The sequence below is a fragment of the Psammomys obesus genome, unplaced genomic scaffold (assembly GCF_907164565.1).
Source record: "Psammomys obesus unplaced genomic scaffold, mPsaObe1.curated_primary_1811, whole genome shotgun sequence".
In the NCBI taxonomy this organism is placed as follows: domain Eukaryota; kingdom Metazoa; phylum Chordata; class Mammalia; order Rodentia; family Muridae; genus Psammomys; species Psammomys obesus.
The window spans coordinates 7,212,739-7,236,729 of NW_026596440.1; the positions used below are offsets into that span (position 1 = coordinate 7,212,739).

The 23,991-nt window shown below is 40.6% G+C and overlaps 1 protein-coding gene across 8 annotated transcripts in view; it reads left to right on the forward strand.

The window, feature by feature from the left end:
* Positions 1-23,991, forward strand: part of Fancc (FA complementation group C) — a 154,507-nt gene that overhangs the window by 39,987 nt on the left and 90,529 nt on the right. For all 8 annotated transcript variants that reach the window (XR_008719058.1, XM_055597970.1, XM_055597969.1 and 5 more), the window contains 2 exons: positions 6,422-6,506; positions 8,027-8,121. Coding sequence is in view for 7 of the 8 variants with exons in the window: in XM_055597970.1 (XP_055453945.1) it covers positions 6,422-6,506; positions 8,027-8,121 (180 nt within the window). In the remaining variant the exon portion in view is untranslated. The remainder of the gene's footprint in view (positions 1-6,421; positions 6,507-8,026; positions 8,122-23,991) is intronic.

The following is a 23,991-nucleotide window of genomic DNA, read 5'->3' on the forward strand; positions in this document are numbered from 1 at the left end:
ACAGGGCAGCTTCTAGGGCAGAGATTTCCAGAGTAGGTATTGGTGGGATTTTAATTCCCGAGCTTGGGGAGTTCAAATATTGGTGGGCTTTCCTGTTTAGGGATTGGTGGGTTCTTCTGCTCAGGTATTGGTGGGTTTTTGTCCAGACTTTTACCTCAAATTAGTATAATTTTGGATGGGTCTTATTGAGGGGCTGGAGATCCAACCTTTGTGATTACATTGGCTGGGGATGCTGTTATGACAGAGAGGTCTGGAGGAGGGGCTGGGGTGCTGGAGCTCTTCTGGCAGGGGCCTGGTGGCCACTTTTCTGCCTTGAGGGTTTACAAAAGGAGTCCACAGTAGGTGACCTTTTTGCTATCTGTGTTGGCAAATCTCACCCAAATCCCCTAGATTGCTTATACTAGGCTTTCCCTTTATAACTCCCAGTTATAGAACCCATCCTTAGTAGGAATGTCATGTGAACTTTATAGCTTGATGACCTCTATGCTGTCTCAGTCAGAGACCACACTAGATTTTAGGCCACTAGCTATGGAGCCAACTCTTGGGATCACATGTACTCTGTAAAGGAGTTTCTAAGTAGTCACGCTTGAAGCTTTACTGTGAACCTGGAATTGGAGTGATTGATTCCTGGAAACCTAGAATGGGAATGGTTGTTGCTTGAAAATGTTTTCCCAAATTGTATTGTGTTTTAAATATGTTGACAATGAACTGCCTGGTGTCAGACTGGCTGGGTCTGATCCAGGTTGATGAATTTAATCTGAACCAAGTTTTCTTTTCTCATGTCTTCAAGGTGCACTTCCCTGCCTGGACATCTGCAGGGTCACTTTCATCAAGCTGTTTTGGCTTCCCCACACATGAGCTCAGTAGGGTCTTGCTCTTGAACTTTGTAAAATTAAAAGTATTGGTTTTTCTACATTCTCTTTAGCTCTAGAATAATGACATGGAGACCTATTACACTTATTAATAAGCTTCAGCATTGTAGCTGGGCAGATTCTCAGTTAGCTCAATCTGAATTAACCTGACTAATTCTGACATTGGCCTACTTCCTGACTATGTGCCCCCTTAACTGCCATCTTAGGCTCGTCCTGGCTGCTCCTGCTCCATTCATGTCCTCACAGTGACCTCTCTCATGGCAACTTTTTCTGGCAACTCCCTCATGGCCACCTTCTGTCTTCTCTTTCCTCTACCTGGGACTCTCTTCTTGGGATTGTTAAGTCCCACCTCATCTTTTCTGCCTAGCTCTAGGCTGTCCAACTCATTATTAACCAATCAGAGATGATAGAGAACAACTTTTTCACAACATTGAGACAGGAGATGCTTCGATAATAATGACAGTGCCCACATCTGTGCAACCAGATGTGCAACCAGATCTCTGGGCACAGAAATCAGCATTTGAATACACAGTGCACAAACCATCTCCTAACATTCCCCCTTTAGTCCACTAAAGGCTCCTTCTCTTACATCAATAAACTATGTACAGTAAGAACAGTTATGAGAACGATCAGGTCATCTTGGAGAAAGTATTCCACTATCTGTCTATCTTGGTGAGTCCAAAGAGCTGTACCTACATAATTTTTTTATCATAACTTTGATTTATCAACTTAAAAACATCTTTAGACCTTAAAACATTTTCTTAAATCCTAAACAACTTAAGCTTACTTGTGAGACTGTAACTATCTAGTCATCAGCCCCATCAAAGACCTATGAAGGATAAATATTACCTGAGTAGACAGGCAAAGCAAGCAGCTTCCAAAACTAAAGAAATTAGAGAGACAGCTGGCTTTCTGGACAGTCACCCAAGGTTTCTCTGTACAGTTGGGGCAATATCTTCGGCCTTTTGGCCCAGTGTATGACAGCCTCTTCTGTGAAGCAAGAATTAGGAAAGATTGCTTACTTCATCTTGGTAAAGCTGGGCAGTTAACTTCCCTGCATCCAGTTTGTTCATTTTGGATAACATGCTGTCAGTGGTTGAGGCAAGGGCAGCTTCTTGCCCAGTGGCTAGCTCCCCACATTTGAAGCAAACTCCATAAGGAGGGTCATTGATGTCCTTCATCTTCTTTGAAGTAGAATGAGTGTAGTACCAGGAGCTGACATATCTCATTATCAAAAAAGCCTTTTATTAATAAAACATCTTTAAATGCCATATTTTGTTGATCTCTGAGGTTTTTGAAGACCAACTTTCTATCTGTAATTTATTTGAGTAGGCAAACATTGCCTGTTTCTAGATAGTTACCATCTTTAACTTTGAAAACATCTACAGGGGGCTAAATAAAGCTTATTTCTGTAATTAACTAACCTAGTACCTAACATGAACATAAGTTTGATTGACTACTAATTTGCATTTCTTAATTATCATAAATAGTTTGTAATAGCAGTTTTCAAGGAGTAGAACTTGACACTACATTTTAAATGAGTTGCATAGGTACACTATCTTATATAAGAGTTGAAACATATACAGTATGTTGTAACAAAAATAACCTTAAATTTGTATTAATATTCAAAGATCCCCTACCAATGTAAAATTGTCACTGATAGAATGCTTTTTAGTTTAAAAGTAGATTCAGTAATATATCCTTTTATTCTACCATTCCTTTATTCCCCCTTTTTTATTTTCATTCCTTTTCCCGCTTTTTCTGCTTAACACTAGATAGAGAGAGAAGGCTAGAGGAAAGAAAAAGATAGAGAAAAAAGAGATCCCTGAATGTAATCTTTTTAAATTTGTTTCATTCCTGACCAAGAGCATTAACAACTTGCAACCAAATCCCCTTAAATGATGACAAACATCTAGTACTCAACAAACCCACCCACCCCATTTTTGGGGGGAATTGGCCATAGTTCTCTTAAAATTACTTCCTGCTATCTGGGGTGATGTTCTGTTTGGAGGCCCTAAGAAAACTGGGATATAGGTCAAGTCTTGAGAAAGCTAGCTCTAACATTTGTTGTCTAGTCTCTGTGTGACAGGAAACTTCAGGACTTAACTGAAGTCCTGGCTGGGACAGTCTTTGAGGCTGGATCATCTTAGCTAGCCATTTTTAAGTTGTCCTGGATGCAGATTTTTGAGGAGACAGCTATAGAGGCAGTGTGTGACACTGGATTATGTGGGCTACTTGTCTTCTTTGGTATTTGGACCTTTTACTCAATAAACATATAAACTTTTAAAAGTAATATATATTTCTGCATTAACACAAATTAGCTAAAGATGATTCTTTGCTTGTAAGTTTGGATTGTATAACCAAACTGTAATATATAAATTTCCATTATGCCATATGAAAGGATGACATAAAAGTCCTGAGGATTCTGATCTTATTGGCTATGCAGAGATATGTTCTCATGTCTCAGCTGGTCTCAGAGCTGTTCCCATAAAGAGGATCAGCAATTTATGTTACCTGTTTTATTTATTTGTTTTTCTTTCTTTCTGCAGCTGAGCTCTTCAGGAGATCTCCCCTGGTCAAATCTAATTTTATTATTTTGAAAAAATCCATAGATTTTCTTCTCCTGTTGAAACAAAGGCAAAACCTCTTCTCCAATGCAACACATTTCCTGACTTCCATTCTGAAGTTAGCATTTAAAAAATTTAAAGTTAATACACATTATTTGATGTTTCTCTGGAAAATCTCATATCCCCCTTTTGTTCTATGAGCATTTTCTTTAAAATCCTGCTAGATTTCTCTATAATTGCTTGTTCTGTAAGATTGTAAGATGTATCTGTAACATTTTCTGTGCCATGATATCTAAACTATGTTGTATTCTAATGGATACATATGTTGAAGCATCATCAGCTTCAGTCTGTAAAGGCATCACATCTACTAACTGTGTAATCTCAGAATCAGCCTTTCCAGACTCAGGGAAAACTGACATCTTGAGTGAGTGTCAATTTTATGATGTGTTAGCATATGTACATATCTTAATTTTCCAAACTCTGCAAAATGAAACACATAATCTAGTATGACATTACTCAAGGATACCATCATTGAACAGAATCTGTATTCTTAATTCAGCATATAGAGTCTGATTATGTTGGCTTATAGCTGAAGCTCTTGTTTTAACCATATATGGCTTTAAGTTTTCTATTTGACATTCTGGTCCTATGCATTTAATCCATGTTAGACTTTGTTTCACCTGAGACAATGTCCCAGTTCCTAGGAGCTTTGTAGATATCCTTTGAAGTGGCCAAGTTGGATTCCAGGAATCTTGTGAAATTTTTGTTACATCTGCTGCTGTATCCACTAAGCCTTCAATCTCAAGTCCGTCAAACTATAGTTTTAACTTTGGTTTCTTATTCATAGCAGTTTGCCAAAATACTTGTTTTCTGGTCTCTCCTGAGTTTTCTGCTTTATCTTCTGAAGAAGCTGCTCTGACTTTGATGACTAATGCCTATATATAGAGCAGTGCTGTTTATTGTTCTGTGGATGAGTTTCTTTCCTGCCAACTTAAATTTATCTCCTAGGCCATTTCTCGACAAGGGGTCACCTTGCTTGCCCCTTGTTGATATATATTCATTAGTACATTGCCACCCTTTGCCACACCTTCTGCATACTACAGAAGACTGGGACACCTTCTGTTTGGATTATCTCTAGAAAACACATTGTTTCTAGGAGTGCCTTGCCTACAATTCCTTTTCAAATGACTTTGCTTGCAACAATTAAAACATTTGACAAGTTGGCTTTTCTTTAGAGACTACTTTTCCTATTAAAGTTGCATCCTTAAATTTTTTGAAATCTAGCATTTCTATGGAATGCCAACTAAATTCTTCATAACTTTGAGAGTGACCACCGGTTTGCTGGCACTTGTCATATAGTAACCAGATAAGTTAATGTTGATTTTCTAACAACCTTTGTCTGACTTTCTTTATTTTCATTATGTGGTGGCACAGTAGGCTCTGGTCTTAGTTCCTCTGTCTCTTACTATCTTTTTTATTTTTATTTATATTTTTTTCTAATTTTCCTTTTAAGGCTTGTCTCCACTTTTTATATTTCTTCTTTTCTTATAAAAGCCCTTTTCTTTCAGAAGGCCCCAAAAGTCCATTATGGTCATTCATGCTGGAATAAGAAATATCAATGTGGTAATAATCATAATCAGTAATGTGCCAATCTCAGTGAAGCCATGTGTTTCTTTCTTCTGCGTCTATTTTCAAGTCATCTAATGTGGTGTTCTATAGGAACCAAAAGCTCTGTTACTGGTTTTTTTTTTTTTCCTTTTACATATGTGTTTTATTCCTTTTAATTTTATTAAACTCAAATTATATCTGATTTTTTAAATAACCAGTCTCTTTATCATTTAAGCATAATTTCAAACATTATTTCCTTATCAGAGGTTTGGCTGTGTTCAGATTTCTTCTTTTCTGTTTGTGTCTGGCTTCTGTGTCTAGTGCTGCAGCTCACCTCTGGCCATCCACTCACAGGGAAGGGATGGTTCTGGTGTTCCACCAGAGAAACCATAGTTTCTATAGTTTGGGACTCATCCCTAGGCTGGTGTGCACTCTGCTGCCTGTTCTGGACCTTTGGGCCCTGCTGCTGTGCTGGGCTGAGCCAATCCCTCTGGCCTTTGCCCACTCTGGGAAGGTGGTGGCAGTGGCTACTTCTCACTGCCTCAGCCACTGGGAAGCCGCTGGTCACAAATGGGCTGTGGGTGCCTGCCATGTGTAGCTCATGGGTTCTATCACCTAACTCTGGCTGGAGCCACTATGTGCAGCAGTAGGTGCCCACAAGCTGTCATGCTCCTGCCATTTGCCTGGGCCCACATGTCACCCCGGGCTGTGCTGCTGCTTACCTTCCCATGAGAGCCAGGCTGGTGCTTGTGCCTAACCACCGTTCACAGGTCCTATTGTGCCAGTGTCCCCAGACCACAGCTGGTGGCCTGTGCCTCCTACCAGGGAGTTGGCTTGTCAGAGCAGCTGACTGATGAGGGGCCTTTTTTAATACTCAGTAAAACTTACAGTGTGAAGAGGTGGGTATTAATCACCACTGCTGTTTTTACTCTTCTTCAATCTATATTGTGTTTAAATGAAATTGTCTTTCCTGGGCTGGGCAATCCCAGCACTTAGGAGGCAGAGGCAGGCAGATCTCTGTGAGTTTGAGGCCAGCATGTGAGTTCCAGGACAGCTAGGGCTATATAGATAGACCCTGTCTCAAATAACAGCAACAACAAAGAAATAGTCTTTTCTGACTATTAGATTTGTGCAAAATACCCTTAACTTTCTGATAAAATTTAAATGACCTAATTATGTCATACTGAGTTTTTAAGGATGAAGTATAAGTTAATCTTTGAATTACATACCTAGAGCTTTTCTCTGATCTCTTCCTGTATACTTTCTAAAATAGGATGCCCAGGAGCACTCAGGTTCCCTTGAGGAATTGTGTTGCTCAGTTGAATTTCATACTACTCTTTTAATTATCATGACATATGGTTGTTGTTTTCACAGGATTCTGATGCAATTCTGGAAAGGTTCCCCACAATTGGTCAACTGTTGGCAAAAACTTGCTGGAATCCTCTCATCTTAGCATATGGTAAGAGTCGCAACACACAAACTCCTAATGGCAGTTTTTCTCTCTGTACCTTTAACAAAGCATAGGGATATAAATTCTAACTTTTTTATGTTTCCCTGGGGCAGTTCAGTAAGGTATATGCATCTGCCCATGCTTCTGTATGTTGCAGGCAAACACACACACGTCCACACAGGCTCATGCTTGTGGGCCCGTAGGAAAGAAAGCAAGGCTTCTTTCAGAGAAATACCTCATGATATAAACACCAGTGTTTGTCTATAGTCACTTTTATTACCTATTTTAAATTCTCTATAGTTAAACTCGATGCTAATGCTACCCAGTTAATTGTTTCATAGTTTCATGTTAACTGTTGACTGTATTATGAGTACATATCTTTTTGATGGAAAGAGTCATTTCGTCAGGCTGAGAAGCAAGGGTGAGAGGGTAGAGGAAGATGAAGGTGAAGGGTGAGTATGCCTTCCTCAGTGACACTGTTGTAGTGCACACACTGCCTTTCCTGTAGCCTGGGGCTGTGGCTTTCCTTGCCAGCAGACTTAGGCTAAGAACCAGAGCTTCTCATGCTCACCATGAACATCTATTCCTGTAACTAGAACCTCAAACAACCAGCTTAAAATAGTCTTCATCATCTCAGAAAATTGCTGTTTTATACTTTTAAACTGAGGATTAAAGTATAAAGAGTGTGTAGCCTTTATCTGGAATTTCAGTTCAAGATACCAAAAAGTGACCTATTTGGCAGCAGATGTATGTTGGCACATTTCTTTTTCCTTTTGCTCATTGTTAGAATTCAAATATGTGCCAAGATGAGATGGTGGGTCCTATTGGATCTTAAGAAGTTTCTTATATTGCTGAAGTGCCCTCCACCCTGTGGATGCCCAATTCCAACCTAGGGGCCTCTGGGGAGGAAGCTCCTGGCCATCCCTGTGTGGAGTGCTAATGACACTCAGGTAGCCAGCAGTGGCTTCCTTACATCTGTGAACCTTAGGTTCACATGGAACCTTACATCCTGTGCCTTTGATAGCAAAGCCATTGGAAGCTCTGTAAGCTATTGGAGGCTGAAAGGTGAACTCTGGGTGACTTTGAGGATGCTGCAGGGCTGGGTATGTCTACCTCCCCTCACTCCCATTACAGGGTCTGCATTGCTGTGTCTAGCCTACATGCTAACAGCTTCAATTTATAACTTAATTGTGCTGTGAGTCTCTATCTGCAACAGATCTGACCATTAGAAACAGAGACAGATAGTAATTGGTTTGCCATAAAAAGATTGAAATTACTGATGTTTGAAATGTGAAATTAGAAACATCTTGAAGAGGCCAACACTTTTAGCTCTTTCCATCACTCTTGTTTGGCTTTAAAAACTGCTGCCGTTTCAGAAAAAGAGTTGACCACACAAGAGCTGGACAGTGAGCCGAACCCACAAATAGGAAAGCCTCGGTCCAGCCTGTTGTTTGAGGTTTCCTTACTATGTTGTTTAAGTTTTTTTATCATTTGATAAAGTCTGCTCATTTTAGTTTTATTTTCTGCAGATGAAAGCCAAAAAATTCTAATATGGTGCTTATGTTGTCTGATGAACAAAGTACCACGGATCCCTGGAGAGTCAGAACTTAACTCATGGATCCGGGTAAGAGAGTAAAGTTTCATCTGCCTTGCTCTGACTTAAGTTGATGATTTAAAGCACTGTTCCCCCCAACGCACGCACCTTTTTCCCCTTTATTGGCTCAGTTTTGTGATATTTTAAGGCAGTGGTTTTCAACCTGTAGGTCACAACCCTTTGAACACGGGATCACATATCAGATATCCTACGAATCAGATATTTATATTATGATTCATAAGAGTAGCAAAATTACAGTTATGAAGTGGTAGTGAAGTAATTTTATGGTTGGGGTCAGCATAACATGAACTGTATGAAAGGGTCACAGCATTAAGAAGGTTGAGAAATGGCTTAACGTGTTGTCTTTTACTGTTAGGTTTTTGCTGAGCATTGAGCTATCCAGAAGATTTCAGGTTTGCTTAGTTATAAATTCCTGCAATACTGCTCCTTATGATGAACCTCCCATTGCTGACACCACCACATGCTGAGTGGTTTTAAAAAATACTTGGTAATGATTAAAAGAATGTACTGCGTTTTCTTCCAGCTGTTGCTGGAAGCACTGTTCTCCCTGCCAGCATAGTTTAAATCCTTACATAATTTTTCTCTGAGACTGGCTCTACTTCTCAGAGTCTCTTTTGTAGTAAGCATGAGTTTAGAAGTACATATAGAGGGGCTGGAGAGATGACTCAGCGGTTAAGAGCACTGGCTACTACCATAAAGGAACCAGGTTAAATTCCCAGCACCCACATGGTAGTTCACAATTGTCTGTAACTCCAGTTCTAGGGCACCCATGGCACCAAGCATGCATGAGGTTCACATATGTATGCAAAATTTCCATAGACATAAAATAAAAATAAAAAACCAAGTACCCACGGAGCCAGCCCTGCTTTTGCACCCCGAAGTTGATGCCTAGGCCACTGCTGCTCATGCTGTCATTAATCATGGCAGCTACCCAGAAACCTGATGGTTTTTGGTTTCTTCCCATGTTTGTTTCTTCTGGAATGGCATATACAATCTGGTCAGCTATTTGGCTGCTTTCTGTTGCTTCCACTTGGTGCCAGAGCCTGTGAACTTGATGATGCAATACCACCAAAGTCAATAGTTGTTCATGTGGTTCCCATCAGCCATTGAGGGCTATGAAATCACCCAGGTGGATTGGCCTATTGATGGCTACTGATGCATCACCTGTACTCCTTTTCATGTGTCCTTTATTTCAGACAAAATTGGTAGCAGTGATGAGAAAATACAGTACTGTACTGTAGATTGGAACAGAAGTTACACAAGGAGTTAAAAGGATTAGAAAAGAGAAGGAATGAGTACAAAATTTAGTTTGGAGGAAAATTCATTTAGGGGGCTGAAGAAAGGAACTGATAAATGGAGTTAGAGGGGGAAAGCTATAGAAATAGAATACTACTTCGTCTTTAATAGAATAATGTGTTGTCTTTTTGGATTGTAATGTTTTATAGAATATTTGCTACTTTAAGAACAATTACTTAGTGTGCAGGTTTGCATTGGCTAGTTCATTAAGTTGTAAAGAAGCCCGTCTAATAAAGTATTTCTAGGGTGGTTGAATTAAGTTTGTACGCTTTACATATGGCTTTATTAGCCTATTTAAAAATTTCTAGCCCTATATTTTATTTTGTGGTGTTTTCATTCCTTAATGCCTGGGTAAGTGAGTACTGAGACATACTTAAATTAACACTAATGCAGGAAGGTAAAATTCAAACAGTTTCTTCCACTAGGGACCTGAGACTGGTGACCACGCCACTGTAGAGTAGACATGGGTTGTCAGTAGAGCATTGTTGGTAGGTATGATGGTGGACCAAAGGGGGATACTTCCTTAGACTTGGAGGGTGGAGACATTTCCTGAGGAAGGTGGCTATGAGTGCAGGGAATATCTAGGAGTGTCAACATAGAGAATGTACAAAACATGGCGGGAGAGAGCAGACCCAGGAAGCTGCTGGTGCTTGCAGATATCTGCAGTTTGGCGTTCTTAGAGTGTGCTAACCATGAAGTTGGAAGAACAAGCAAACACCAGCTGTTAAATGATTTCTTCCTTTCTTCCTTTTTTCCTTCCTTCCTTCCCTCCTTCCTTCCTTCTTTGAATTAAAGGCAGTAGGAAACACTAGCATATTCAAACAGAAATCACAGGATGGGTGTTACTTTCAGAAACTTAACAGTGAGAGAAAGTTGATGTGGAAAACGGAAGGCAGCACTTGTGACCAAGGGGAGAAATTAAGAGTCCTGATCAAAATCAAGATGATAGGAAGCTATATTAGATTTTGTCAAATATGGTGAATATGCAGATTAAGTATAGGTGTGTTTGGGGTTGTCAAGGCACACATAGAGTAAGTGAACATCAGGAGGGCAAGCTGATTAATGGAGAGGAGTTGAGAGTGAGTAGTGACTGGGAGCACATTAGTGGAAATGATTTCAGCAAGACCACCCTGAGAGCAGGGGAGTCCTCATAGGTTTTGGGCATTAAAGAGAGAGTGGAAGGAAATTTGGTTTCAGGATTAGAGAGAGAAAGGCCTCAGCACTGACAAAGGGTTCTTCCTGGTAGTGTGGGTTCTTCCTGGTAGTGCTCTATGCTGCACTGCAGTGAGAGACATGTGTACTGCCTGTAAAATGGTAGCATTTACAGGACTGCTGAAGAACTCTGTATAAACTAGGTGACATTAACTTGAAAGTTATTACTGATCCAGAAGCCAATCATTTCAACAGTTAGTATAAAATTACTGGGATTATTTCTCATTGTTTTATAATGTATTTTGAACACTTACATTTACATATTTTATTATAATTCAGACACTAAATTTTAGTTAGAAGTTTATCTGTCTTTGTTTATAGTTTTTAAAATTCACAATATGAAAAAGTAAGTTCATATATTCAAATTATTTAAAAAGACTTACCACTATCGAGTAACAGTTTAAAAAATTATTAAAATTAATGGAGTTGAATGTCCTGTGCTTGACTGTCCTGTTGCATTGCCATGCTCAGCAGCTGGATTGTCTGCAGGCTCGGTGCTAGTCAGCTGAAGACCTTTGAGTGGAAGGATGGGAGGCCCTGCCTGCATATGCCTATAAAGGAAAAACCTTTCTGCAACCAGGCTTTATAAGAGATGGGAAACAGCTAATCCCTATGGACTGTGAAATGATGGGAAGTCATGAGATAAGAAAAATACTAGTCACTCTTTCAAGAAACCTAGTGCCAAAGAAAGGAGGAAGGGGTGGCAGTCTCAGAGCTGCTCAGTGGGAATGAGAAGGTCTTGAGGGCACTTCAGACTGTTATTAGGTAGTGCTGAAGGTATCAGAGACCTGGACAAGTCTTCTCTTCTCTTGTACAAGGCAAGCCTGTTTTGATGTAGAAATGTGAATAGACTGAAATGATTCTTAGGAATAATACTATTGGCTGAAGTCTGAGCAATCTGAAGCTATAGAATGTACCTGTCAGTACTTACTTGATCTCATAAATGCAACATGATAGAACGGAGCCAGTTACTGGTTTTTAAATCACTAATACATTGAAACTGTTTTACTTTTTCTTAGAGGTGGTAGGCTTATTTTTTTTGTGCCTGTGTATGTGCATGTTCCTAAGGTATAAACGCATGTGGAGGTCAGAGGTCAATCCTAGGTGTTGGTCCTTTAAGGGCTGCCCACCTTGTTTGTTGAGGCAGTGTCTCTCAGTGGCCTGGCACTTGGAATCTGTTCATGTCCATCTTTGCAGAATCTTTTCCACCTTGCTCAGCCTTGTTAGCTAGATTCTGGTGAAACTCAGTTCTTATGTTGTTGGTGTACTTTTTAACAAAACTTTTATTTACATTTCTTACCTTTTTCTCCCTACTCCACCCCAATCCCTTCCTCAACACCAGGTAGGAGAGAGAAAGGGTTAGTGGGAGAGGGGGCACAGTTCTTAGCTGCTTCCTGCTAGTCAGGATCATCAGGTTCCTTGGAGCCAGCCCAATCCTCATTTAAGGAGATCTCCAACTTCTTATCTCACAACAGCAACCAGGAGCAGCAAGGGGAAGCAAAATCAGCATTGTTCTTTCTCTGAGCTCCACACTGTGCTCTGCTATTTATTCTCTCCAGATTTAAACTATCTGCAGCTGGCAAAGATCGCCTCTCAGAGCTCGCACGAAGCAAATAGTCTACTGCTATGGACAATCTGAATCACTTCCAAATCCTATATCTGGGACCAAAACAAAAACATGTTTATATCCACAACAAGCAGCTTTAGCAAAATAGCTGGGCAGGTACCATTTAAACTAATTTTCCAAGGTAGTCTGGCTACTACTACTAAGCTGTCTGGCTGCTTCCCAACTGCATTCCCCATGTTACTTGCCAATAAGTCATCTTGTCTGGGCTGGATCTGCTCCATTAGGCTACATTTTCTTCACCATCTTTTTCCTTCTACCTTCTCTCTTCTCTCGACCTTCAAGTACCTACCAGAGATCCCCAGCCTGGAAACCAAAGCTCTTCCTACCTCTCTTCTGCCCAGATACAGGCTCCAGCCTTTCTTTATTAGCCAGTCAGTGATAATAAGGGAGCAAAATTTACACAATATTATTTGGTATATGTGAGAATGTACTTGTCTGGACAGCAACCTGATCTTGGAGGCCAGTATTTAGCATTTGAATACACAGCAGCACCAGACCAACCCCCAACAGTATTCTAGAGCATTACAAGTGGCATTAAAACTTCTAAACTCAGTGACAGAAGATAGCAGAGGCTCTCATCACGTGTCTTTGTGTTTTCTGCAGACAGAACATAAACTTCAGGTGTGTAGCTGTATAGTACAGCCGCATGGGGAAGTGCTGATGTGCAAGGTAGTGCAACAGTGGCCAGGGGAAACCAGAAGGACCCTACTTTAGGATTTCAGGGAAAATGGATTCCTTACACTAAGTACTTGCTGCAGTGGGGCATGTCTCCTGAGGGGCTCCGGCTGGAAAGAGAGCTCCCTTCTCTGGCAGAGAGTCCAACACCATCAAACTGGAGTCACACTGCAGCTGGTGCTGAAATGAAGCTCTCTGCCCCTTCCAGCATGTTCATAAAGTTCTCAACCTGGAAGATATTTACAAATTATTTTCCTAATATTTTATGTGGGGAATAGCATGTGCGGCTTAGAGGAAAACTTGAGGGAGTAAGTTCTTTCTTTTTACCATGTAGGTCCCATATTAAACTCAGGTACTCGACTTGTGTAGTAAGTCTTTTTACCCACTGAGCCCTCTCCCTGCCTTGGGAGATACTTTAAGAAGGATCCTGTCCTACTTCTTAGGAGATCAGAGGCCTCTACATCATCATCATCATCATCATCATCATCATCATCATCATCATTATTATTATTATTATTATTATTATTTTTGACCTTTTGACTTTTTTAAAAATTTATTTATTTTTTATACTAATCACAGGTTATTTACTCTGTATCCCAGCCATAGCCCCCTCCTTCATTCCCTCCCAAGCTCACCCTCCCTCCCTCATCTTCTCCCTGCCCCTTTCTAAGTCCACTAATAGGGGAGGATCTCCTCCCCTTCTGTCTGACCCTAGCTTATCAGGTGTCTTCAGGACTGGCTGCAATGTCCTCTTCTGTGGCCTAGCAGGGCTGCTCCTCCCTTGCGGGGGGGGGGGTCAAAGAGCTCGCATTGAGTTCACGTCAGAAATAGTCCCTGTTCCCCTTATTAGTGAACCCATTTGGACACTGAGCTACCATGGGCTATATCTGAGCAGGGGTTCTAGGTTATATCCATACATGGTCCTTGGTTGGAGAAACAGTCTCATGAAAGACCCCTATGCCCATATTTGGTCCTTGTGGCACTCCTGTCCTCTCTAGGTCGTACTAACTCCCCCTTCTTTCATATGCTTTCCTGCACTCTGCCGAAGGTTTGGTTATGAGTCTTAATAACTGTTTTGATACACTGCTAGGTAGAGTCTTTCAGAGGCCTTCTGTGGTAGGCTCCTGTCCTGTTACTTGTTTTCTCCTACATCCAGTGTCCATCCCATTTGTCTTTCTAAGTGAGGATTGGTCATCTTACCCAGAGTCCTCTTTCCTGTTTATCTTCTTTAGGTGTATAGATTTCAGTATGTTTATCTTATCTTATAGGCCTATATAAGTGAGTATATACCATGTGTGTCTTTCTGCTTTTGGGCTACCTCACTGAGGATGATCATTTCTAGGTCCCACCATTTGCCTGAAAATGTCATGATTTCCTCGTTTTTAATTGCTGAGTAGTATTCCATTGTGTAAAAGTACCACAATTTCTGTATCCATACCTCAACTGAGGGACATCTGGGTTGTTTCCAGGTTCTGGCTATTACAAATAAAGCTGCTACAAACATGGTTGAGCAAATGTCCTTGTTGTATACTTGAGCATCTTTTGGGTATATACCTAGCAGTGGTATAGCTGGGTCTTGAGGAAGCACTATTCCTAATTGTCTTAGAAAGCGCCAGATAGATTTCCAGAGTGGTTGTATCAGTTTACATTCCCACCAGCAATGGAGGAGGGTTCCCCTTTCTCCACAACCTCTACAGCATGTGTTGTCCCTTGAGTTTTTCATCTTGGCCATTCTGATGGGTGTAAGGTGATATCTCAGGGTCGTTTTGATTTGCATCTCCCTGATGGCTAAGGACGTTGAGCATTTCTTTAAGTGTTTTTCTGCCATTCTTCAATCCTGTACAGAGAGTTCTCTGTTTAACTCCGTGCGCCATTTTTTAATTGGATTACTTGATTTGTTGCTTTTTAGCTTCTTGAGTTCTTTATATATACTGGATATTAGCCCTCTGTCAGATGTAGGGTTGGTGAAGATCCTTTCCCAGTCTGTAGGCTGTCGTTTTGTTCTGAGGACAGTGTCCTTTGCTTTACAGAAGTTTTTCAGTTTCATGAGATCGAATTTATTTATGCTCTTAGAGCCTGTGCTGTTGGTGTTCTGTTCAGGAAGTTGTCTCCTGTGCCTGTGAGTTCTAGGGTCTTCCCTACTTTTTCTTCTAACCGATTTAATGTGTCTGGTTTTATGTTGAGGTCTTTGACCCACTGAGACTTTAGTTTTGTGCAGGGTGATAAATATGGATCTATTTTCATTTTTCTGCATATAGACATCCAGTTGGACCAGCACCATTTGTTGAAGATGCTGTCTTTTTCCCATTGAATGGTTTTGGCTTCTTTGTCAAAAATCAAGTATTCATAGATGTGTAGGTTTGTTTCTGGGTCTTCTATTTGGCTCCATTGATCCTCCTCTCTGTTTCTATGCCAATACCATGCAGTTTTTATTACTATAGCTCTGTAGTACAGCTTGAGATCAGGGATGGAGATACCTCCAGATGCTCTGTTGTTGTACAGGATTGTTTTGGAAATTCTGGGTTTTTTTGCTTCTCCATATGAAGTTGAGAATCTTTTTTTCAATGTATGTAAAGAATTGTGTTGGTAATTTGATGGGAATTGCATTGAATCTGTAGATTGCTTTTGGCAGGATGGCCATTTTCACTATGTTAATCCTACCAATTCATGAGCACGGGAGGTCTTTCCATCTTCTGATATCTTCTTCAATTTCTTTCTTCAGAGACTTGAATTTTTTCTCAAACAGGTCTTTCACTTGCTTGGTTAGAGTCACCCCAAGGTACTTTATGTTATTAGTGGCTATTGTGAAGGGTGTTGTTTCCCTAATTTCTTTCGCGGCCCTTTTGTCTCTGGTATACAGGAGGGCTTCTGATTTTTTTGAGTTGATTTTGTAGCCAGCCACTTTGCTGAAGGTATTTATCAGTTGAAGGAGTTCTCTGGTTGAATTTTTGGGGTCGCTCATGTATACTATCATATCATCTGCAAACAGTGATATTTTGACTTCTTCCTTTCCGATTTGTATTCCCTTGATCTCCTTTAGTTGTCTTACTGCTCTAGCTAGGACTTCAAGTACTATGTTGAAGAGATACGGAGACAGTGGGTAGCCTTGCCTTGTCCCTGATTTCAGTGGGATTGATTTAAGTTTCTCTCCATTGAGTTTGATGTTGGCTATAGGCTTGCTGTATATTGCCTGTACTATGTTTAGGTATGTGCCTTGTATCCCTGATTTCTCCAAGACTTTGAACATGAATGGGTGTTGGACTTTGTCAAATGCTTTTTTGGCATCTAAGGAGATGATCATGTGGTTTTTCTCCTTCAGTTTGTTTATATGTTGGAACACATTGATGGATTTCCGTATATTGAACCACCCTTGCATGCCTGGGCTTGTCTATTTTGTTGATTTTCTCAAAGAACCAGCTCTTGGTTTCATTCATTCTTTGAATAGTTTTATTTGTTTCTAACTGATTGATTTCAGCTCTGAGTTTGATTATTTCCAGCCATCTTCTCTGCTTGGGTATATCTGCTTTTTTTTTTTTTTTTTCTAGGGCTTTCAGGTGGGCCATTAAGTTGCTTGTATGTGATGTTTCAAATTTCTTCTTGAAGGCACTTGGTGCTATGAGCTTTCCTCTTATCACTGCCTTCATTGTGTCCCATAAGTTTGGGTATGTTGTGCTTTCATTTTCATTGAATTCTAGGAAATCTTTAATTTCTTTATTTCTTCCCTAACCAAGCTGTCATTGAGTAGCGAGTTGTTCGGTTTCCATGTGTGTGTAGGCTTTTTGCTGTTTCTGTTGTGGCTGAGGTCCAGCTTTGGACCATGATGGTCAGATAGGATACAAGGGATTATTTCAATCTTCTTGTATCTGCTGAGGTTTGCTTTGTGACCAACTATATGGTCTATTTTGGAGAAGGTTCCATGAGGTGCTGAAAAGAAGGTATACTCTTTTGATTTTGGGTGGAAAGTTCTGTAGACATTCATTAGGTCCATTTGATTTAGGTCCTCTGTAAGTGCCTTTGTTTGCCTGTTTTGTTTCTGACCGGATGGCCTGTCCCTTGGTGAGAATGGAGTGTTGAAGTCTCCCACTATTAAGATGTTGGGATCAATGTGTGATTTCAGCTTTAATAATGTTTCATTTACAAATGTAGGTCTTGTATTTGGGGCATAGATGTTCAGAATTGTGATGTCGTCCTGTTGGAATTTTCCTTTGATGAGAAGGAAGTGCCCTTCCTCATCTGTTTTGATTAATTTTGGTTGAAAGTCTATTTTATTAGATATTAGGATTGCTATCCCTGCTTGTCTTCTGGGTCTATTTGCTTGAAAAACATTTTTCCAGCCCTTTACTCTGAGGTAGTGCTTATCGTTTTTGCGTAGGTGTGTTTCTTGAATGCAGCAGAATGTTGGATCCTGTTTCTGCAACCATTCTGTTAGTCTGTGTCTTTTTATTGGAGAGTTGAGACCATTTATGTTGATAGATAATAGTGACCAATGACTGTTAGTTACTTCCTTTTATTGTGAAGTTGGTGGTCTTACTATGAGTCATTGCCTTTTTTTTTTTTTTTTCATTTAATTTTTGTTGGGAAATTATCTGTATCCTATGTTTTCTTTGTGTAGTTGTTTTCATTGGATTGGAGTTTTCCTTCTAGTATCTTTTGTAGGGCTGGGTTGCTGTGTAGATATTGATTAAGTTTAGTTTTATCATGGAATATTTTGTTTTCTCCATCTATGTTGATTAAAAGCTTTGCTGGGTATAGTAGTCTGGGTTGGCATCTGTGTTCCCTTAAAGACTGCATGACCTCTGCCCAGACCCTTCTGGCTTTCATAGTTTCTGATGAGAAGTCTGGTGTGATTCTGATTGGTCTACCTTCATATGTTACTTGAGCTTTTTCCCTTGCTGCCTTTAATATTTTTTTCTTTGTTTTGTAGGTTTCTTTGTTTTGTTTGTAGGTTTCAACTATGATGTGAGGTGAAGTATTTCTTTTCTGGTCTAGTCTATTTGGTGTTCTGTAGGCTTCTTGCATGTTTATGGACATCTCTTCCTTTAAGTTGGGAAAATTTTCTTCTATGATTTTCTTAAAAACTTTTTCTGGTCCTTGGAACCTGGAGTCTTCTGTTTCATCTATTCCTATTATTCTTAGGTTTCGTCTTTTCATGGTGTCCTTGCTTTCTTGTATGTTTTGTGTTTGGAACTTTTCTTATTTTACCTTTTCTTTGAGGGAGGAATCAATTTCAGCCAGTGTATCTTCAGCACCTGAGATTCTCTTTTCCATCTCTTGTATTCTATTGGTGATGCTTACCTTTGTGGTTCCTGATCTTTTCTCTAAGTTCTCCTGCTACATGGTTTTCTCTGTTTTTGTTTTCTTTATAGATTCTAATTCTGTTTTCATGCTTTGCACCATTTCCTTCATCTGAGTGAACGTGGCTATTTTTGTTTGTTTGTTTGTTTGTTTCTTCTCTGTATGTCTCTGATTGTTCTTGTACATGGGCAGTTACAGTCTTCTGAATTTCTTTGAGAGCTCTGTTCATTTCCTCTTTTTGTTCCTCTAATAACTGCATAAGCATAGCTTTAAAGTCATTTTCCTGTGTTTCCGCTGAATTAAAATATCCATTGATTTTGGGAGTTGCTGGTGGGTCCATGGTGTCCTGATTTTTGTTGGGTGAGTTCTTATGCCTACCTTTGGCCATTTGCTTATAGGAGATCCTCACTGTTTTTTTCTTAAGTCTGAACTTCAGACTGAAATCGTCTTTCTCCGGTCTCTGGAGTATTCTTCAGGAATGCTTAAATTGTACCTAAGGGAGGAAAACTGCTGGTGCAGATTCGTTTTTGCGGGGGAGTAAGCGTGTGCCTGCCTGCGTGCGTGCATGCGTGTGTCTTTAAGGGGAGTGCTGGAGAGTGTAGGTGCTTGGGATATGGGGGTTGGGAGCAAGCGCAGGAGGGGATGTGGATGGCTGGCATGGTTAGCAAGTGCAGATTGCGGGCACAAAGCGCCTGCACAGGTTTCCTGAATAACCAGTGGTCTCCAGTCTGTGGAGGGCTCTGCAGGCTGGACTGGTCTGCGGGTGGGACAAGTACTCTGTTGTGGGGTCTGTGTGTCCAGTCCTGTGCTCTGTGCTAGAAGCTGTGAGCACAGCAGGCTGGGCTCTGCTTTCTGAGTTGGGAAGCGTTATGTGCTTCCTCTGCTGCTTCCCCCTCAGGCAAGGCTGGAGATCAGTGGTTGTGGGGGAAATGCTGGGGGTTTGAGTGTTCTCAGTCTCAAATATCAAGGAGGGAGATCTGTGCTTGGAGCAGGCAAGCTCTTGTGCACTGCAGGGTGCCTCCTGTGCTTCAGCTGCTAGTTGCAGTAACTCCGGTAACTCTGGTAACTCCTCTGCAGCTTCCCTGTTGGCTGTTGTACCTCCGCCTCCTCTGTGGCAGGTTTGGCTACCTCCACCTCTGCTTCCCTCTCTGTTACAGGGAAATGCCCTGGAATTGATTCCCCAGGAGAAGTCCATGGAGATGTCCGCGGTTGGCCTGTGTCCTATTGGACTCAGATCAGGGTTTGTCCCCCTTCTCCCCGGATTCCTCGTACAGTTGTTTTGGGTTCCGTAGCCCCTCGATTCGGAGTTCCAGCTCCTCTGAATACGGTGCGCACTGGTCGTCACTACCTTGGATCCCGACCTCGCCTCTGCATTATTTTAAGATGTGATGGCTGCTTTTCTTTCTTGGCTTATTGGACAGTCATTTTGAGGAAACAGGAAACTGACCATGACTTTTTTTTTTTTTTTTAACAAGTTTATGAGGAAATCTCCATTGTGAGAAAGCATCAGCTAACTGCCTTGTAGAGGGACACAGAAAGTGCTTCCATTTTGTGTTGGTTGGGTTTTGTCAACTTGACACCGTTCAGGTCTTTTGGCAAGAGGGAACCTCAAGTGATAAAATGCTTACATCAGATTGACTTGTAGGCAGGCTAGTAGGGCATTTTCTTGATTAATGATTGATTGATGTGGGAGGGCCCAAGCCCACAGTACTCCCCAGGGTAGAAAGAAAACTGAGCAAGTCAGGAAGCAGAGTTCCTTTATGACCTCTGCTTCAGTTCCTGCCTTGAGTTCCTGCCTCTGCTTCCCTTACTGATCACTTCTATTTAGCTTGCTCCTTCCCAAGTGCCTTGGTCCTGGTGTTTATCACAGCAATAGAGAGCAGGCCAGGATATATTTCAAACTGTTGGTTTTCTTTTCTAGCTATGATGGATGAAGGATTAGAGGCTGCCCCTGAGAGAGTGAAAGCTAAAAAGAAAAAAAAATAGACTTGATCTTTTATGATGGTTCTTCTGTTGCCCACATTCCATCCTTCCTCACCTAACAGGACTCTCTTTTTGTCTACTCTTCTGACATAACAGTGTAACGTGATGTCTTATAAATGGTATTTGTTGTGACCATCATCTATTAGAAGGCTGTTACGGCCAGTAGTTTAATTTTCATTTTATTTGAATGGAATTCTGCTTCTGTACTTATGTAGCTTTGAATTGTGTTGGATTGTTTTTTGTTTTTGTGTTTTTAATTAATTAGTTAATTAATTATTGTATGTTGCTACTGCTCAAACAGTCCACATCACACATTCACTGCTCATCAGGAGTGCGATGTTTGGACTATACCAATGGGCTTGGGATGGACTGTATGTTTTCAGTTTGTTTTTTGGTTGTGTTGACTTTTCATTTAGAACCTTAACTGAGTTGGCTTAGTTCATAGAACATTGACGTTTATTTTCCACCGTCCTCCCCCATTCTCTTTCTTCTCCTGTTGTGTCATCATTCTGAAGTAAAGGGTGGCCTTATGTTTACATATTGTAGATATATTTTGCTGAGACATACATTCACTGAATTTTTCTCTGAATTGCCCAGGCTAGGTTCCTTGGTACATTTAGGAATACCCTGAAAAGTAGGTTGAAATACTACAGTCTGTTGTGGGATGTGTTTCCTAATATGGAGCCATTGTTAAAGGGCGTGGATGTTTGCTCTGCATGTGTCTGTACAGGCTCTATATCACAGACCACAGGTATCTTTTTGGAGAGGCCTGACGTCCCTCCAGAAGCAAGGCATTCTGAGCTGGCGAATCGTTGGCTTGTGTGTTCCAACACAAGATTCCAACAGATTGCTGTGCTGTGTTGTAGTTTGACTGTTGTTCCTACCAGATCTCGTTCTGTTTATTCCTCACAGTGTTGGAGATTTATAAATGAGCAGCATGGCAAAGAACCAGATGGATTTACCCTCATAAATCTTGGTTCCCAGGTCTTTGGAAAGCTTTGTGATTTAAGTGGACCTTTACTCTGTTAGATACAAGGAGTACTTATAAAATTGTAGCTCTCAGAAGGCTTTCATGATTCTACTAATCTACAAAATCACCCCAGAAGAGTTACTTTTCTAGGAACTAGACCTGCAGGTCCATTGTGACTCCTTTATGAGCTGCAGCCCTTACTTGAATATGTTAAGAGAGGTAACAAATATCATATTACTGTTCACATAGGGTGTTTGTATTAGTTACCTTTTCTGTTGCTGTGATAAAACACCATGACCACAGCAACTTAGAGAAGGATGGGTTTATTTGAGTTTAAGGTTTCAGGAGGACAGGAAAACCATCACCATGGGGTGGAGGACAATGGTAGCAGGCAGGCATGACAGCTGGAGCTGTATTTTAAACTGCTAGTAGAAAGCAGAGGGAGTATACTCTGGTCATGGCTGAGTCTTTAAACTTTCCAAGCCTGCCAGGTCACACCACTTCCCAAGCCTCCCCAAAGAGTACCACCAACTGGGACTAAGTATTCAAATGCCTGAGACAATGGAGGACATTCTCATTCAAATCACCACAGTATCTAAAGTAGTCAAATTCATAGAAATGCTTTAGATGCTGGGTAGGGAGCTATTTGATTATAGGGAGTTTGTTTTTTGAAATGGAGGTCTGGGAATCTGTTCTCTGGGATTGTGAATATAAATAATGCCTAGTCCTTCATAGCAGAACTGCCAAGGCAGCAAGTTGTTGTTGTGGTGGTGGTGGTGGTGGTGGTGATTGTGGTGCTTCTGCTGTTGCTGCTTCTCCTCCTCCTCCTTCTCCTCCTTCTCCTTTTCTTCTCCTCCTTCTCCTTTTCCTTTTCTCTTCCTCCTTTTCTTTTTTTTTTATTCTTCCATGGTAGAATTTCTAAGTGATAGCATTCCTGTTGGTACTGGGTAATATTAACCAGCTTTGTGGTGGGAGAACTTAAATTGAGAGAAGTAGTTTGATAGCCCGTGAATGGCATATTGCTTAGGGACTCTACAACCACTTGAAAAATATATTCCCTCAAATTGAAACTTTAAGCTACTAGACTCTTTGTTAGTTTTTTTCTGGTCCTGAGTTTGTGATTCTATGATTCTAAGATGATGGGTGCCTAGCAATCTCATCCATGAGAAAAATGTTGGAAAGTGTAGTTATTAATTTTTCCTAGGTCATTGATAGTGAGTAAAAATGCCAGCCTGGGTTTGAGCTGCATCATGAACACAGCAGTAAGTGCTCTTACAGGCTGAGGTCTCTTCAGAGAAGTCCAATGAGAATTGCTGATTCTTTCTGTGGAATCTGATGAGGCTGTGGAAGATCTTTCTCTTGGCCTCATGTTTTGACAAGTTTGCACTATTTGCTCATGTTGTTCTGGCCACTGGGTTGGTGATGTCAGAGCAGCCCTAGCAGACTGGTGCAATCTCAGCCAAGGATTCTGTGAATCAGTGAACCAGTGGGAGACAGTAAACAATCCAGACCTTGGGTTAGAATCTAAGTTATAGGACATCCCCTCCAGGAAATGGGTTGTCATTGTGTATAACCTGTGAAATGTGAAGAATGGAAGCAGCACCAGTAACAGCCAGTGAGAAACTGATTCCACAGAATGACAGTACCAGGTGCATGCACACATTTATCTAAGGTGGAGTGCACATGATGATGAAAAGGCCTTCAGAGGAGAAAATCCTGTTTTTCTTTTAAGTTTAAAGTTTTCTTCTTTGTTAATTTTTTTTTATTACCAAGAGTTACAGCAATTTATCCTTTTGATTATAATATCTAAATCGTTAACACTGAAAAGGTCACATCTGATATACACTATATTACCATATGCACCATATTTAAAGTGTGCACTTTGGTTCCTCTGGTCAACATACACACCCAATAACTGGGGCTGCAGACAGGTAGTGCAGCCCTTCTGTCCTCCCCAGAGTTCCTCGTTGCACCTACATTCCGTCAGCTCCAGCTGTGTGGCACTGCTGCCTGCCTTCTGTTGCCACAGATTAACTTTTCTTTTCTGTGATTTCATAACTGTGGAATTATATGGTTTACACACTTTTGTATATGGCTTCTTTAATTTAGTGTGAGGTTTATCCATGTTGTAATTTACAAGATTATTTCTTACTGTTTAGAAATATTCCATTGAACTGATAAGCCAATTTGCTTATGTACTGACTTAATGATAATTAATTGGATTTCTTGATTTTAATTTTTGCCTTTTATACATAAGTTGCTATGAACATTCTTTGAAATTCCAGTATAGTCATATATTTTATTTAATCCTTGATATTTTCTCAGGGCTAAAATTTCTGTGCTGTACTTAATATCACAAAAAGTTGTGTGATGGTTTGCATTTTCCCCAGCAATGTATGGGAACTCTGGTAAAAACCCCCCCCCACTTTTTTTTTTAAGATTTATTTATTTATTATGTATGCAATGTTCTGCTTGAATGTATGCCTGTAGTCCAGAAGATGGTACCAGATCTCACTATAGATGGTTGTGAGCAACCATGTGGTTGCTGGGAATTGAACTCAGGCAGGACCTCTAGAAGAGCAGCCAGTACTCTTAACCTCCAAGCCATCTCTACAGCTCTGACTCTCGTAGCTTTAGGTGTTCCCCAGCACCTAGTATTGTCAGTCTTTCTGTATGTCAGTAATTCTAATGCTCGTAGGGCTTTCTGCTTCCAGTTTTGATACCAGTCTTTCTGATTATTTGACACTGAATATCTCTTCATAAATTTCTGTCCTTTGTAAGTATATTTTTAAGGATTTAATCCATATGAAAACATGAGCTT